The 17,727-nt window shown below is 34.3% G+C and overlaps 1 protein-coding gene across 9 annotated transcripts in view; it reads right to left on the bottom strand.

The window, feature by feature from the left end:
* Positions 1-17,727, bottom strand: part of STXBP5L (syntaxin binding protein 5 like) — a 397,145-nt gene that overhangs the window by 18,433 nt on the left and 360,985 nt on the right. For 7 of the 9 annotated variants that reach the window (XM_031959714.1, XM_031959715.1, XM_031959719.1 and 4 more), the window contains 2 exons: positions 17,267-17,437; positions 15,730-15,969 (listed from right to left, as the gene is read on the bottom strand). In XM_031959714.1, the coding sequence (XP_031815574.1) occupies positions 15,730-15,969; positions 17,267-17,437 (411 nt within the window). The remainder of the gene's footprint in view (positions 1-15,729; positions 15,970-17,266; positions 17,438-17,727) is intronic. The other 2 variants (XM_031959721.1, XM_031959722.1) reach the window with 1 other exon arrangement.

The following is a 17,727-nucleotide window of genomic DNA, read 5'->3' as shown; positions in this document are numbered from 1 at the left end:
GAAATTAAGGCTGAAGCGTTAAATGATTTGCCTGGGTTCACATAACAAATTCATCAAACTTCCTTTCACAAAGGCAGCATCCTATTCACTATATCACATATATTATATAGATAGAAATCACGATATTTGACAATTAATTGGATACGTGGTGTGAAGGATTTTAATTACTCAGACCCTTCCTCATAATGCTATTCTGTGAAGAATGGAAAAAGTATGGTGACATTAGATTATGGAGTTTCTTAGAATCCAGTCAAGGGACTTCATTTAGCATGCAGTATTAAAACTCTTAGAGATAAACATAGATCTATGTTTATAAAGAATGAAGTATGGGGGTGGCTGAGTGGTTCAGTGGATTAAGTGATGCGTTTGAAGTCAGAAATACTTGAGTTCAAATCTGGCCTCAGATTCTTACTAGCTCTTTGGTTCTGTACAAGTCATTTCATTTCTGTCTGCCTCAGTTTTCGCCACTGTAAAGTAAGATTAATAATATCACTTACCTCATAAGTTGTTATGATGATAAAATGAGATATTTGTAAAGTTATTTGCATAGTGTCTGGCACTTAATAAGGAGCTTAATAAATGTTTATTTCCTTTCTTCTTACCTTCTTTCCTCTCTTCCTTATAGGTATTTATGCAATTTGATGTAGAAGTTATAATAATAAATGTGAAAAAGTTTTGGAAGAAAGAAAAGATGGATCAAGATATTAGAAATTACTATTTTAATTCACCTTAAATTTTGAGGAAGAATACAGTTTTTTTTTTCCAGCAGATTTTTTTCCCCCAAGGTAAATGATGATTTGAAGAATTTATTCTGCAATCTCTAGACCAGTGGTTCTCAAAGTATGGTCTAGAGAATCCTGGGGATCTCTGAAACCCTTTTAGAGGGTCTACAAATTCAAAAATAGTTTTTATTTCCAATATGGTAAATGTCTATAAATATAACCCAGATAAACAAAAATGCTTTGGAGAGATCCTCAATAATTTTTAATAGGATAAAGATACTGAAAACAAAAGTTTGCGAACCACTGCTCTAGACACTTGGTAAGAATTGTTGAAGAAGTGTGCATTGTGTTTAATATTTATCACTACTGCTTTAAAATGCAACTCTGATCTCATAGTTAGAGTTAGAAGAAATATCATAAGACATCTAACCCACATATGCTGCTAAATGGAGCTGGAGAATGTTATATTACCATGCTGCCTTTCGTTGAGTTATTTCAGTCCTGTCCAACTCTTCAAGACCCAGCCAAAGATGCCAAAATGATTTGCCATTTTCTTTTTCAGATCATTTTACAGATGAGAAGGATGAGTCAAACAGGGTAAATGACCTGTCCAGAGCTAGTAAGTGTGTGAGGTCAGATTTGAACTCAGAAAGATGAGACTTTCTGACTCTAGTATCAGTACTCTAGCCAGTGTACCATGTGGCTACACAACCATGCTTATTGGGCATGTCTTAAATTCATGTTGTTGGACTTCAATTGGGCCCTTAATCCATTAAGGCAATCCTCTGTAATTGATTCCCCCCCCCCTTTTTTTTTTTTTTTTGCTGAGGCAATTGGGGTTAAATGACTTGCCCAGGGTCACACAGCTAGGAAGTGTTAAGTGTCTGAGGTCACATTTGAACTCAGGTCCTCCTGATTTCAGGGCTGGTGCTCTATCTACTGCACCACCCAGCTGTCCCTTGTAATTGATTCCTTATCTGGCTCCCACATAAGCCATTCCAAATGATTTCTTTGTTCATGTCCCCTATATTCGTCCCCTGATTCTCATCTGAGGACTCTGTCTTTCACTTTATGGAGAAAAATTTTTTGCTATGAGCTACCTTTTCTCCTCTTCATTTCAACTCAAAACTCTTCAATCTCATTCCTGATTCTTTCCTTCTGCCCCCAGGCCATGATAATGAGATAACCCTTTTCCTTGTCAAGACCTTTTACTTGTGCCCTTGATCCAATCAATTTTCTCCAGCAGATTGCCTCCTCTCTCTCTGATCTTCAATTTTTTCCTGTCTACTCTTCCCCACTGCCTTCAAACATGTCTTTGCCATCCTAAAAAAGAAAAAAATTAACAACAGACACCAAAACCAACTTGACCTAAACCTTTCTATTCCCTCAAACTATTATCTATTTTTTTTCCCTTTCTCAGCCAAAATCCTAGAAAAAACTGTCATTGTTCCTATTTTCTTTATACTCATTCCAAAACCCTTCATAAATTTGGTTTCTGGTCTCATCACTCCAAAATCATCAATGATTTCTTAGTAGCCAGATTTGATGACAATCTTTTATAGACCCAATCTTTTTTGACCTCTCTGCTTTATCTGACATTACCAATCACATTTTCCTCCTGGACACTCTCTTTGGATTTCATGACAGTTTTCTTCCTACCTATCTGACCAACCCTTAGTCTCCTTTGTTGACTCATCATTCATAACACACTCCTAATGGTGGGTGTTCTCTAAGAGTCTGTCCTGGGTCCTCTTCACCTCTTTTTATACTCTCTTAGTGATCATTAGCTTCTATGGATTTAAATATCTCTCTCTATATGATATATATCCAGTCCCAATTTCTTCCCTGAGTTTTACTCCTATTGCCCATGGAACATTTCAAACTGGATGTCCCAGATATATCTCAGACTCATCTTTTTTCGTTCTTTTTTTAACAATAGCTTTTTATTTTCAAAATATATGCTAAGATAGTTTTCAGTATTCACCCTTGTAAAATCTTGTGTTCCAAATTTTTGTCCCTCTATTCCCCCCACCCTCTCCTGTAGACAGCAAGAAATCCAATATATATTAAACATGTGCAATTCTTCTCTCTATATATATTTCCTTCTCTCTCTCTCTCTCTCTCTCTCTCTCTCTCTCTCTCTCTCACTCTGCACAAGAAAAATCAGATCAAAAAGAAAAAAAAATGAGAAAGAAAACAAAAAACAAACAAACAACAAGAAAAAAGGTGAAAATAGTATGTTTTGATGCACACTTAGTCCCCACAGTCCTCTCTCTGGATGCAGATGGCTCTTTCCATCACAAGTCTATTGGAATTGGCCTAAATCACTTCCTTGTTGAAAAGAGCCACGTCCATCAGAATTGATCATACCTTTTCTCTTTATATTTATTATGCATATACTTACAGTCTGTATGTATTTGTTGCTTCTTCCAATATAATTTAAGCTCTCTAACTTAGGGGACTATTTAACTTGATTTGTATTTCTGTCCTAGCATTGTGCCTGGCTCCTAGGTACTTAATAAATATTTTTGATTGATTGATAGTTGAACATCAATTCCCCCTATAACATCTCCTGCAATGATTTTACAGGCTGCTTGATGACTATCAGAATGATTGCCAATTTATTTCTTCTAGAGGCAGTCCAATCATCTTAACATACTCTGTTACACCAAACTGGTATCCTTGAACTATTCTTTACATACAGAATTTCTGCATTCACTTCCATTCTTCTGGACTGTGGAATCCTTGGAATCATCTCCACACCTCTGTCTTTTGAAAATTTTTTGTTTCTATTGGTTCAATCACCTCCTTCAAGGTATGTTCCTTATTCTTCTCTGAGCTATTAGAATACTTCCACACACCCCCAATCACATTTTATTTTGTGTTTTAAAAATATTTCAATATGATTAATTTCCTTTGTAATTCTATATATTTTAAAACAATATTTTTGAGAAGAGACCTTTAGGTCAATGGGGTCTATAACACAATGATGTTGAGAACTACTTGTAGAGGGTCACAGGTAGGGAGGGAACTCTGAGTGAGGTATAAGACCTTCCAGCCCAGTCAGGGAACCTGCTGACAATGTCTGGTTTGGATCCCCATCCCTCTTAGGGGTGTCTCGGCCTTCTTGAGAAGTCAGGGGACGTGACAACCTGTGTTGTAATTAAAGCAGAGTTATAATAAAGTGGCAAAGAGACATCTGTACACAATAGTAAGTTATTTATGTGGTCCTGCATGCACAGTATATAGTTAGTGCATATACAGTGTGCTATAGCTATATATGTGTATATACAAGGCTGAGAAAATTTTGAATAAATGGACTCCTGTTTGACCATCTTCATGAGTTCTGCCCTTTCACTCCTTACCTGATCCATGATCAGGATTTGGACTGGTACTGAAATCCTCCAGTGAGCAAGTCCAGACAAGTACTCTTATAGAACTCAATTGCCTTTACCATCAATTATAAACTCTTTTGGTTGACCTTCACAACCTGACCCCAAATTATCTTTTCAATTTAGTTTTGTATTACTTGGTCTCCTCTAGACTCTACAATTTGGCTTTCTTGCTATTCCTCATAGATTACATTTCATCTCCCACCCCCATACCTTTGCATAGGCTCTTTCCTATGCCTGGTAAGCATCTCCTCCTTCTAATTCTGCTTCTTAGAATTCTTTGTTTCATTCAAATCCCAGAACAAATACCAATTATTACAAAAAGCCTTTTCTATTCCATCCTTCCCAAATTACATTGTATATATTTTAGACTTGTTACTAGTTCACTTACTCTCCAATGATAATAAATAATCTATTAGAGGGCAGGAACTGTTTCCAGTACCTAGAACATAATATAGAACACATAATGGCTATTTAATAAAAACTTGCTTGATATAATTAGGTTTTTTATGTTTGTTTTTAAATCACTTGGAAGAAATGGTCAAGAAAAAGTATTCTTTTGAATGTTTTGTGCAACTGGAATGACTTTTCTCTCAGAACCTTAGAGTTTGATTGGAATTCCCTCCTTTCCTCCAAGCAAATAACCATCCATTCTCTGTTTAAAGTGAAGTGAATACTGTCTCTAGTGAAGGTGTACTGACTGCTTCCAGAGGTAGCTGATTCTACTTTTTGAAAAGCCCTAATTGTTAGAGAGGTTTTCCTAACAAGCCTAAATTTGTCACTCTGACACTGTAGCTTACTGTTCCTACTTTTATCTTCTAAGGTCAAACAGAGTAATTGGAATCCCTCTTCATGTGAAAATCTTTCAATTGCATTTTGCATAAATTAAAACTACCCATAACGCAATGTAAAAATACAAGCCATCTATCTGATATTTCTGTGTTAGTTACTAGATTCTGAAAGACAGCTCACCTTAGTATATGTTGCCTACATATTGAGAAAATTATGAATTTTTTTCTTTTCATGTAGACCTATGTTTTTATCTGAGTAAGGACACACTGATGGAAAATTAGCTCTTCACAGATTAGCAACTCTCTAATTTACAATGTTGTTGTGTTAGCTGGTTGTGTGATAGAAGTTTAAGAAAGTTGCCCATGATCGCATGGCTGCTAATGGGTCAGAGGCAGAATTTGAAGGCTTTCTGATACTAAGGCTGGCCCTCTATTTACTATATGACTTTGCCTCTGTATGTTCTTAAAAGACAAAGATAATGACTACCATTTCACATGCAGTTTAGCATTTAAGTGTTGAGCAATTATTTCACATCAAAATTTAAGCATTTCAGCTATAAATAGCAAATGATTTATATTCAAAACCCACAGCTAAATTTTAGAATAGAATTTTATTTTCCATGTAATCTTTCTTTGCTATGTCAGAGAATATTTTTAGCTTTTAGAAATTGATGTTGGAACATGAAATGACTTCTAACTGGGCTGTGCACTCTTACAGCATTTACAAAAGTAAATGATCTTTGCATAATTGTAGAGGATGGAGGAGGCACCACAGGACCTGATTTTCAGAATCTAGAAGCTGCTATATGGTGAAGTGGATAATACATAGGGCTAGGAGTTAGGAAGACCTGTGTTCATGTTTAGCTTCAGACACATTGGCTGTGTAATCCGGGGCAAGTCACATAATCTATCTACTTTAATTTTGTAAACTGTAAAATGGGATAATAATTGCACCTACTGCCCAGGGTTGTTAAGAGGATCAATTGAGTTAATGTTTGTAAAATACGTAGCACAGTGTTTGACACTTAGTAAATACTCGTTAAATGCTTATTCTCTTTCTTTTTCCTACCCTTGCCCCTTAATAAAGGGAAGAAGTCATCTAACTATAGGTTGATGAGCTTGACTCTGATTTCTATTAAAATTCTAGAAATGAAATAGTTTGTGAATACTTAGAAAGAGAAATGATAATCACTAAAAGTCAGCATGGCAGAAGACAACATGGCCAAGGGTACAGTGGTCCTGGGATAAGGGTACCCCAACTCCATGCGGATTAAGAGGGGAAGGTGAGCCCCAAGAGTGGAACGTCATGGAAGTCTTCCAACAGAGGATGGGTAGCCACTTGTTAGAGATATTGTCAGAAAGATTACTGTTTGGGTATAGATGGAACTGGATGACTTTTGAGATCTGTTCTAATTCTGAAAATGAATGATTGAGACTCAAAAGATGTCTTCTCCTTTCCATTCACATTGCTACCACATAATCTGGGCCTCCTAATAGGTCTTCCTACCTCTCCTCTCTTGTTCTTTCAATATATTCTTGGCACCCCTGCCAGAATAATCTTCCTTTGTATAGATCTGATTTTATCATTCTCAATTATGCCAATATTTAATTAATACTTGACATGTAGGTCTTTAAAGTTTTTAGAACACTTTACACGCAATTTGTTTATAGAACACTTTCCATGAAAGTTCTTATATAAGCCTCACAGAAGCCCTGTGAGGTGTTATGATTCTCATTTTTGTGGGAAACTGAGGCTCAGAGAGATTAAGAGATTGGATTCTCTCATTCAGATAATAAGCATCAAAATATGAATGGGACACAGATTTCACAGATTTTCCTGTTAAGTGCTTCATGTTTCTCTCTGCTAAAGTATGATTTTTAAAAAGTCTATTGCTAGGTAAAGTTCAGTTTCTTTTTCCTAGTATTTCCTAGGCTCTGCATTATCTGATACCAGCTTCCCTCTTTACCTTTAAATTATTCCTGTCTACATAGCCCATCTTCCTTCTGAGTATATTATTCACATTTCAAAGGGAACTTATAACTATGAAAATATAAAAGAAATGTCCTCTAAATTCACACTCTCTCCATATCTGTGTTCAGGTTGTTCCTTATATCTTCAATGTTTGCCTTCTCTTTTTGTCTGTTGAATTTCTCCTCATTTTTTAAAGCCCAACTCAAATCTCATTCCATGAAAATTTGTCAGATCCTCTGTTGATAACAACCTTCTCCCCTACCCCCATGAGCCTCCCACTTTGTTTAGCACCTCTCTAATGTATTTAACTGTATGTGAAACTTTTCTGCATATGTGTGATTTTTCCCTGACTAGATTATAAACTCCATGAGTCAGGGATCACATCTGAACTGATCATTATATCCTCCCTAGCAACTAGAACATGGAGCTGGGCCAAAAGCAGATTCTTAATAAATATTTGTTGAATTGAATTTGTTGAAAGTACCTTCTGGTGTGCAAAATTTGATGACTATCTTTCATAGTCTTGTCATTCATAGAGGTTATTGCAGCTTGTTGCTGGGTACAGTTATTGGCTGACTGACATTAACTGGTTTAGAAATGAGAGAAATATCAGAGAAATAGTGATTTATTTTCTCAAACCCTCCCCCCCAACAAAACAAATCAAGCCCCAAATAAGAAAGTGATTTGAAAAAATATCTTTTAGCTGTCATAAACTATATATCCTATTCTACTTCTGTTAAGGGATTTAGCTATGAGGAAGACCTAGTTCTTTTGTATTTTCATAGTTATCAGGTCCCTTTGAAATTTGAATTAGCTTTGATCCAGTAATCCTAGATAGCTGAATGGCTTTAAGCACTATGATAAAGAGCCATCTCTAATTAATATTCCTGTAAGCAGAACATTTAATTTTCAGCAACTTCATTTCTCCCCTACTGATATGTTACATTCTTTCAAGTAAAAAAAATCTTGTAAATGGTCTCTTTGAGGCCTGTTGGGGATATACAAATGGAGATAGGGTGGGGAAAATAGCAAAAAAATTTTAAAGATAAATATTAAAGTCTGCATGTTAAAAGTAAGTAGGAACCTTCTCTGTACTCCTTTATAGAGTATGGAATATTCCATATATTTTCAGATTGTTTTCCATGTGTTACTCAATTAAAATTGATTACTTTTTATTTTTTCTTAAAATGTGTTAATCAATTAAAATTGATTACTTTTTATTTTTTCTTAAAAAATTCTTTATTATATGGAATGGTTCCATGAAATACAAAGAGGGAAGGGATACAAAAGGAAACCTAGTGACATAAAAACAAAAAAAATCAATATAAAATTTCTTTTAAAAATAAGTAAATAGAAGATTTTTTAACCATTATTCACAAACCTTCATGTACTCTTATCAAACCTTTGGAGGCTTGTCATTGAAGGGGACTGCAAGTAAAACCATGAAAACCAATAAGAAAAATTCATTTTTGGTTCTAATAGCTGTTCACAACAGTATAAAATAATTCTCCTTTCCCCAGTCCCCCTCATCTCTATTTAGTAAAATATCTATGTAAAAAGGAGGCAAATCATTGATAGAACATACTAAAGACTTAGCATATTATAATAATATGTTAAATTATTTATAAATGGGGAATCATTATTTATAATGACTATTTAGTCCACATTTCTGCTGTTAAATATAAGCATTTTGTTTGTTTGCATTGCAATCTGGTTTCCCAGCTTTTCATTCAACCCAAACTACTTCTTCAAAGTTAGCAAGGATCTCTTAATTGCTAAATCTAATGACTTTAAAAAAAAAGTCATTAGATTTGGCAATTAAATCTTTGATACTTTATCATCTTCTTTTTCCGAAATCTTTCTACTCTGTGTTTTTAGTAATATTGCTCCCTTCTAATTCTCCACTTTTCTATCCAATAAGTCCTCCACCTCCTTTACAATTTTTTTTTTCTCCAAGTCATGATCATTCACTTCAGGTGTCCTCTATTTGCCTGTTTTCTTTTTCCTTGGTGATCTTATCAGGTTCCATAGATTCCATTACCATCTCAATGCAGATGATTCCCAGATCTTCACATCTAGCATGAAGTCTCTCTCCTGTGCTTGAGAGTCTCCCACTATTATACTGATTTTCTTGAGAGTAAGGATCAATTTTTGCCTAGCACATAGCATGTGCCTCATAAAAGTCCCCCCCACCCTAGATCCTACCCTCTTCCCAGTTTTTGTCCAGTGTACCACCCTGTTCACAGTCATGGAGGTTCAAAACCTGGGATTCATCCTTGACTGTACACTTTCACTCACTCAAATATCCAAAGTCACTGCCAAACCTTGCTATTTCTAACCTAACAACATAATTCATATATATATATATATATATATAAAACATATATATGTATACATATATGTACACATATATGTACATTGTATATATAAAATCTCCTTTTTTCCCATAAACATATGAGTTCAAATCCTTATAATCTCTTGCCCTCAACTATTACAATAACTTTATAACTGCTCTCACAGATTTTCCTAAAATGTAAATCTAAACATGTCACCCTCATTGCTGTTTGGTATTGGCTCCCTATTATCTCCAGGATCAAATATAAAATGCTTTGGCATTTAAAAGATCTCACAACCTTATCCTCTTCCTGTCTTTTAAGTTTTTTTACACTTTCATCTGTGAATGCTATAATTCACCAACACTGTTTAACTTGAAGATCCTTGAATGAATCTACCATTATTACTGTGCTTTTATACTGTCTTTTCTCTGTTCCTGTAATGTTTTTCCTCTTGATCTCCACCTCTTAGTTTCTCTGGTTTTCTTCCAGATTAAGGTCAACTCTTTTCTTTTGGAGGAGTCCTTCTTATGTCTTCCACCTACTAATGCCTTCCCCTCTCAGTTGCTTTCTATTTTCTCTGTATGTATCTTATATGCATTTATTTATATGTTGTCTCCTCCCTCCATCAAAAGGTAAGCTCCTTGAGGGCAGAGACTTTTTTTGACCTTTATTGTATCCCTAGCACTCAGCACAATGCTTGGTACATAGTAAGTACTTAATAAATAATTGCTGTTAAATGTGTTTTCCTTAAATTCTCATACTTTTTTCCAAGTCATTAACTCTATGTATTTTTTTTTAAAGTTTTATCTGTCCTCCATTCCACAATGAATCCTCCTCTGTCTTTACTGTGATCAGTGATTGATAATATGTGTGAAGTATATTGTCTAAGTGTTATAACTAAGTGTCTTGTACATTGTAGATGCTTAATATATGCTTGTGGAATTGAATAATTGCAGTTTTTTTTAAAGGGAGTTACTTAAGTTAAAGAATAAATATTTTTCTCAGTTTCATTATGAACAGTACTATAATTGAGTCTACAAAAAGCCCTGTTAAAATACAGACATCCTTAAAAGGGGCACTACCATATTAAGCTCATTTTATTAGCAGAAATTAGCTTATCTTTCTCTTGGCAAACTACAGGACAGTGAGGAAATGGAGTATAGGAAAGATAATATAATTGAGAAACTGACTTGGGAAACCAAAATCAAGAGAAAGCAATGATAATAATAATATTATAGGTCATGTTTATATACTTCATAATTTATCAAACACTTTCCACAAAAAATTTCTGCTATATAGGCAGCAGAAGCATTATTATTATTTCCATTGTCTAGGTGAGGACACTGAAGCTAAAAGGTCAATGACTTGCTCAAAGTTACATGGCCAGGATCCAAATCCAGGTCTGACTTGGTCCAGGGATCTTTTTTAGTACATTGAATGAAGTATCCTGGGGAATTAGGAGACAGCATGAAAATACTGGATACATGGAAGGAATCTTCATGAAGAAATAAGCTTTACAAAACACTTTACATAAAACATCTCATTTGATCTTCACACAGCCCTGTGAGGTATATGCTATTATTATTATTATTATTTCTATTTTGTAGATGAGGAAACCAAGGCTCTGAGCTTTTCTCAGATCATGCAGTAAGTAAATATATGAAGTAGAACTTAACTTGCTTTGCTGAATGTTTTCAGCCTCTTCTCCCAGCTTGCCTCTTTGATGTTAATATCTCTAAGCTGATTTTTCTGTAAAAAGAGTTAAAGGAATTTCCTATATGCCACTCTTCAAAGGAATTTAAATGGTTTCTTTCCAAGGATTGAGGCTTAGGTATACCAAGGATCTTCCCACAAAACACCATTTCATTAGGGAAAAATAATTAAAGCTGTTATTAATTTGACTCAATTGCCTCAATAATAGTACTACACAATTTCTTCTATCCTAAAAAAGATTTTATGAAATAAGATATATTTGGAAAAGAACTCCCAAAACAATATGGTAGAATTTAACTTTTTATTGTGAATCTATAAAAAAGAAATTTACATATGCAGATAACCTCCAATTCAATATAGCTATCTCTCATGTTTCCCTTGAGACTTGCTTTTCTACCTGCCTGTGGAACATTTCTACTTGGACATCCCATTGACATTTAGAATTCAGAATGTCTAAAACTGAACTCATCTTCCCAACAAAGATTTTGTATAGCTGGCTCTTTTTTCCCCATCTCATTCTTCCTTGTAGCATATTTACTTGTAAACATATCTTGTCTTCCCTATTAGAGAATCATGGAATTTAAAGTTGGAAGAAAGGACCTTATTAATTATCTAAATTTCTTTATGCAAAAGATGAGGAAACCAAGGTCCGAAAGAGAGAAATAACTTGCTCAAAGACACATAGATGTGATGAGATTTGGACCCAGATCTTCTGCCTCTTTTTTTGCTGCACACATTCCTCATTTACCCTGAAATTTAACAAATATTTATAAGCATTTTGGGAGAAGAAAAGCTTACCACAGGCTAACAGTCTGAATGTATATATATGGGGATTGATAACTGTCTTTATAAAGAATGAAGCATTGGAATTGGACCAATAGATGAGACCAGGGAAGGATTCATGAAAGAAAAATTTCTTGAGTTGAGTTTTAAAGACTATGTAGGAAGCCAATTATGGGCAATGAGAAAAATGTGAGAAAGGCATATAGGTACTAAAAAACTGCTGTGTATCTAGGGACAGAATAATCTGGTTTGGCTCTAGTGTAGAGTAAAAGGGTTAGAAAGGTAGGGTGACTCCTGATTGGGTCAGAGTTTGAATTAGTTTGTACAAAAAACTTGTTAACAAAGAATATATGATTTTTCATCTTTTATCCACAACGTCTACTTATGAATATTATATTAGCATATTGTCTATGCTTAATAAGTTTGTGTTTACTTGAATGTGCTTGACTCTGTTCATCTGTACTGGAGGCTCAGAATCCTTTTCTAAGGAGGAAGGATGTAAATCATGCTCCATTTATGCTTTTACTCTTTGGGGTGTCAAAGAGTAACCAAAGAGTCCTATTGCTGATCTCTCCAGGCTCTTAAAAAAGCAAACTCTACACAGATTGATAAAATCCAGGAAGAGCTTTTTCAAACTCAAAATTCTCAGTTAATATCATAGCAAAATTACATTAAATAATCAAGCCATTTCAAATCTGTTGAATTATATTACATTCTGTCCATCATTATCATTACTATACATTATAAATACCTACCTATATTAGTTGTCCTTTTTGTTTATTTTATCAAAAGAATATTTATGCACTTTTGGGATTAGTCCACAAAGTAATTGTACACAATTTATGATCACTTGATAGTTAACAGACTAGAAATTTCACTTTTAAGTTGTCTATACCCTTGCTTTATTCTTCAGTACTCCTGTTTTCATAAAGTAACTCACAGCAAATAATTTGTTCTCACTTTAAATTATGTCCTAAATCAAAGACATCTTCATCCTCAAATTAACCATCTATACTAATCTTTCCATTTCTGTCTCCTTGGAGAAATTGTGGGAAAATAGGAACACTAATGAATTGCTGGTGAAACTGTGAATTGTTCTAATCATTCTGAAAAGCAATTTGGAGTTTTGCTCCAAAGGCTATTAGATTGTGTATACTTTTTGGCCCAGTGATACAAGTACTAGGTCTATATCCCATTCATCAAAGGGAAAGGAAAAGGAGCCCTATTTATAAAAAATATTTATGGCAGATCTTTTTGTAGTAGCAAAGAATTAGAAACTAAAGGGATGGTCATCAATTGAGAAATGGCTGAAAAAGTTTTAGTTTATGAATATGAAAGAGTGCTATTGTATCATAAGAAATGATGAAGGGGAGAGTTTCAGAAAAACTTTGGAAGACTGATGCAGAATGAAATGAGCAGAACCAGAAGAAAAATTTCAACAATAAAAACAATATTATAAATATAACCAACTCCGAAATACTTACTCTGACTAATACAACGACCCACTACAAAACCAAAGGACTCATGATGAAAAATGAGATCCACCTCTAGATAGAGAGCTGATGGGCTTAGTGTACAGATTGAAGTATGTCCTTTTTCCCTCCCTTTCTTTTGTTTTCTTTCTTTCCTTCTTTCCTTCCTTCCTTCCTTCCTTCCTTCCTTCCTTCCTTCCTTCCTTCCTTCCTTCCTTCCTTCCTTCCTTCCTTCCTCTTTCTTTCTTCTTCCCACTCTCTTCCTCTTTGTTTCATTATTGGACATTTTTAATGTGGGACTTTGTTTTGCACATCTATACTATTTGTAATGAGCTTTGTTTTTCTTGCCTTCTCAATGAGTGGAGGAAGGGGAAGGAGAGAAGAGAATTTGGAATAAAAATAAAGTATCATTAATATAAGAAAAAATAAACTCTAGAATCCACTTTAGCATTTAAAAAGATTTTCTATGATTTATTAGGTTAATGACTGTGGCATTTCTTCCCCTCTTTAGACCTGTTCTTAGATTAGATATTCTCTGAGATCTCTTCCAACTCTAAATTCTACGTTCCTAACAATTTTTCTTATATTGTTTCAAATTTAAGTTTTGTCTTCTCAATGCTGTTTTATATTTTCTTCACATTTATGAAGTAAAGAAATCAATACATGCCATTTTAAAAATTAAAATACTTTAATGCAGTTTAATGACAATATTCTAAGATCTTACTGAGGAAGATGCTATCTTGACATCTTAAATGGAAGGAACTACATTGAGTCCTGGTGACACCAGAGATTTCTCTAACAAGAGAGGTTAGTTTCTGTGAAGTCTCTTAAATATCTGGATGCCAGAAATGAGGGATTCATCCTGAAACTGCCAAATATAACCTGATAGATGATGAATATAGATTGAATTAAACAGAAGGAGCCAAAATGCATTTGGAAATGGATCAAATGAATGGATTTACTTGGAATTTATTCTATCCAGTCATATGAGTTTCATTAATTTTCTTTTGAGGAAGTGAATTTATCAAGCAGAATCTGTAAGTCAGCAGCTTGACAACAAATGGGATGGAGATCTTCTATGTGCTACCTCTTCTGCAATTATGCATTAGCATTTGGAATTTGGAATAAAAGTTCTAAATCATAATCTAGCCCGGTGTTCTGGTTCTACATTACAGCCATCGTATAATTAGGTTCAAACTGTGATGGATAGTCTTATATACAAGAAAAACATTTATAAACAATTAAGGTTTCAATTATAGGATACAGGACCAAGAAGTAACAAGGACTGTTGGGATTCAGAGCACAGTGCCCATTTCTTTTAGCACCAAGCTTAATCCCATTCCTGAAAATTATCCTCATCCTTAACCTATACATAATTCTTAGAGTTAAATTCTGTTTTTCGAATTGTTAGAAATTTTTAGTTTATCTATGATATCTTCCATGATGAAATTGTCCTTAAAACAATTTTTTTTTAAAAAAAGGACAATGCTTTAATTCAAAGGAGAAACTCTAGAGATTAGCATTTTCTGAGTCAAAAAAGTACCATTCTCATTAGGGAAATATTTGGGGGAGGTGGGATCTTGTGGCTCTTTTCAAATTGATGCCTACTCCACCAATATAAAAAAGTCATCCTACTCTATAAGAATTGATTCCCTTATACATAAACCAAATAATTTTTCTATATTTTTAAAATACATGTCTGACCAATTTACTAATGCTATCCTCTTATCTTTATAAGCTATTTGAGAAAAAAAGTGTTTGTGGGTAAATGCATGTGTGTGTGCGCATGTATGTATATTTAAGAGAAGAGTTAGTATTGAAAAACAAAAATCCCCATGGGGAAAACCAAGAATCATACTCATTCCTTCCTCAGCAGAGAAACTACACTTAAAATAAACAGAAATTAAGAAGAGCTAACTAGGAAAAGATTAAACTTAAGATTTCACAGTGATATTTAGAGGCCTGGTATAGATTCTCTCAGAAGCAGGAAGGCAATTCTACTTTCTTTCACAACAATGTTAATAAGGAATTGAGAGAAAAAGAATGAGAAAGATTGCAAAGCATCCCTGAGGGACGAGCCTGGAAGATTCTAAAAAACCTGGGAAGCCACTCTAGTTTAGGAAGCTCCAAGCTTCCAAGTTCCAGCTTCTTCTGGGATGGCCTAAAGCACCCATAGGTGGTGATCTGGCATGGAGTTTTGGAGAAATGTTTTATTTTATTTAAAATTATTTTTCTATCCCTCCAAATAACAAATATCATTCTTATGATTTTTTCAGAGTTTTCCAGCAACTTATTTGCTAGAGTCTATTGACTTCAGCAGTTTTATGGTGCAATATTCTCTAAATCACCATGACAATGTAAGCCATAGAGGAATGTTGCAATACAAAATATCTTGTAATGCTGGAGGATGTTTAGAATGATCTTAATGCCATTTTCTATTGAACAGATAACTTTACATTCATCATCATTGCTTAAAATAGACTTATTTTACAGGCTAGCATTACCAATCAGAAAAATAAGTAAATACAGAAGGAATAATGGTTCTTACCACTTGGAGATACCAGGACTGGCTCTGTATACCTTTGTTCATCTGTTGAAGGCAGGTTAAAGGAGATCATTAACACCATACCCAGACTAGTTCCAACCCACAGACATGGGGAGATTGTCATGTCATTTTTCCGTGCAAAGGATTCCATGAAGTATAAAGATGTAATTGCTTCCTTAGAGTCTTTGTCAATGCTGGAGATACTAGAACTTCTAGAACGATTATAGGAGTTTTCTCGGCTTTCTATGTAGATTTAGAAAATAAACACATTAATGTTAATGCATTTTTGGGGTAAGATATAAAAATATATGATTACTTATGAGAAAAGACTAGAAATTTTACAATATAACATTAGGGATTTTCTACTTCAATCCACTTATTTTATATATCAAAAATTTATGATGTATGAAGATGAGATTCCATGTTCATGGTCTTACAACTATTTGGCAGAAGAGCCAGTAGCCAAACCCAGGTCTCCAACTTCTAACACAAGTCTTTTCAATCATACAATACAAATGAATGGAAATAATGCATGTATTTTTATATATTTTTCATTTTTGTATGCCTCATGATGGATACTTAAATGTTGAGTAAATTTATTTAAATGACATCAGAGATTATATTAGTTCACACAAAGTAAGCAGAATGAGAACTCCTGATATGATAACAACAACATTGTAAAGGAAAACAATTCTGAAAGAATTAAAAATTCTTCATTGTATGCAAAGATAGTGGAAAAAATAAATTGGCTTTAGAAGACAAATGAGGAAACATGATTCCCTCTCTTCAAGGAGAGGTGACAGATTGTAGGTGCAGAAAGAGCTATCCTTGTATTAATTTTTGTTTTTCTAAGTCAATATGTGGCCCATAAGGATCTATTTCTATTTGACTTTGACTACACTGTACAACATAAGTAGACATATAGGTAAAAAGAGATATCTTGTGATTAGGATTCCAATCAATAACAATGGAATAAAGCAATGTGAAACTGATATCAGTGTCTTCTCTTCAATTTAAAGAACGGCCTGGCGCGTGAAGTGGTTAAGTGACCTCCCATGGTCACACAGTTAGAATGAGTCAGAGGTAAAACTTCACCCCACTCTTTCCTGACTCTCAGGCTAGCTTCCTATTATGCTTTGCTGCCTCTTACTTGGAAAACTTATACCACTGGGTTATTGTAAGGAAAGTTTTCTGAATATATAAAGTTCTATAAAAACATGAGCTATAATTATTACCATTATTATTTTCATTACAATAGCTGCAGTAAGTTGAGGAAACTTAGTAAGTGATATACTAATTTTTAAGTAACCATCCGGGTTATTATTTGGGACAATGAGAAAGATTTAAGGGCAATCTCCTGGAAGATGGCCATATGCAAGAACCAATTATGCTCCAGGAAGGTACTATTAGTTTCCTCTAAATTGGAGCAAAGTCCTAGTCACTTTACCCTAGTTGTGGCTCTTGATTAAATTTAGATATGTGCTAGAAAAACTGAAAGAAAAACATTCTTATTTCAACCAAATTCTTATTTATAATCTACCTTCTGTTGTGACTGGTAGAGAAACTTCCATGCAAGCAGCTGACTGTGCCTTTCGGAATGGTGGTCTTCCAGGACCCCAGCGATTTACTTTTGAAACATCAGCACTAGAAAGACGTTTTCCAGAACTGCAACTCTGAGAAGTAGGGCTGGTGCAGTGTCCATTTACATGATCTATGACAAGAATGGGAAGTTGGATGCTCACATAAAGCAAAAGGGAAGCATGTTACAACTACCACTATAGTATATTAACATGAGCAGAAGACCATTTCTGAGGAAGCTTGGGAGTATGAGGGTGTCACAAAAAAAAAATGAAAAGAAACACCATTTCAATATGCTTTCTACATAGAATATCATTTTACTTAACCATTCAAAAATGATCAAATTCTTGTCTTTTTCAATATTTGACCCAAATCAGCAGATCATAAGCAAACTTAGAATACAGTAATATTATGACATAAAAT

The sequence above is a fragment of the Sarcophilus harrisii genome, chromosome 3, assembly GCF_902635505.1.
Source record: "Sarcophilus harrisii chromosome 3, mSarHar1.11, whole genome shotgun sequence".
In the NCBI taxonomy this organism is placed as follows: domain Eukaryota; kingdom Metazoa; phylum Chordata; class Mammalia; order Dasyuromorphia; family Dasyuridae; genus Sarcophilus; species Sarcophilus harrisii.
Note: the sequence above shows the minus strand (reverse complement) of the source record. Positions and strands in the feature narration are given on the sequence as shown.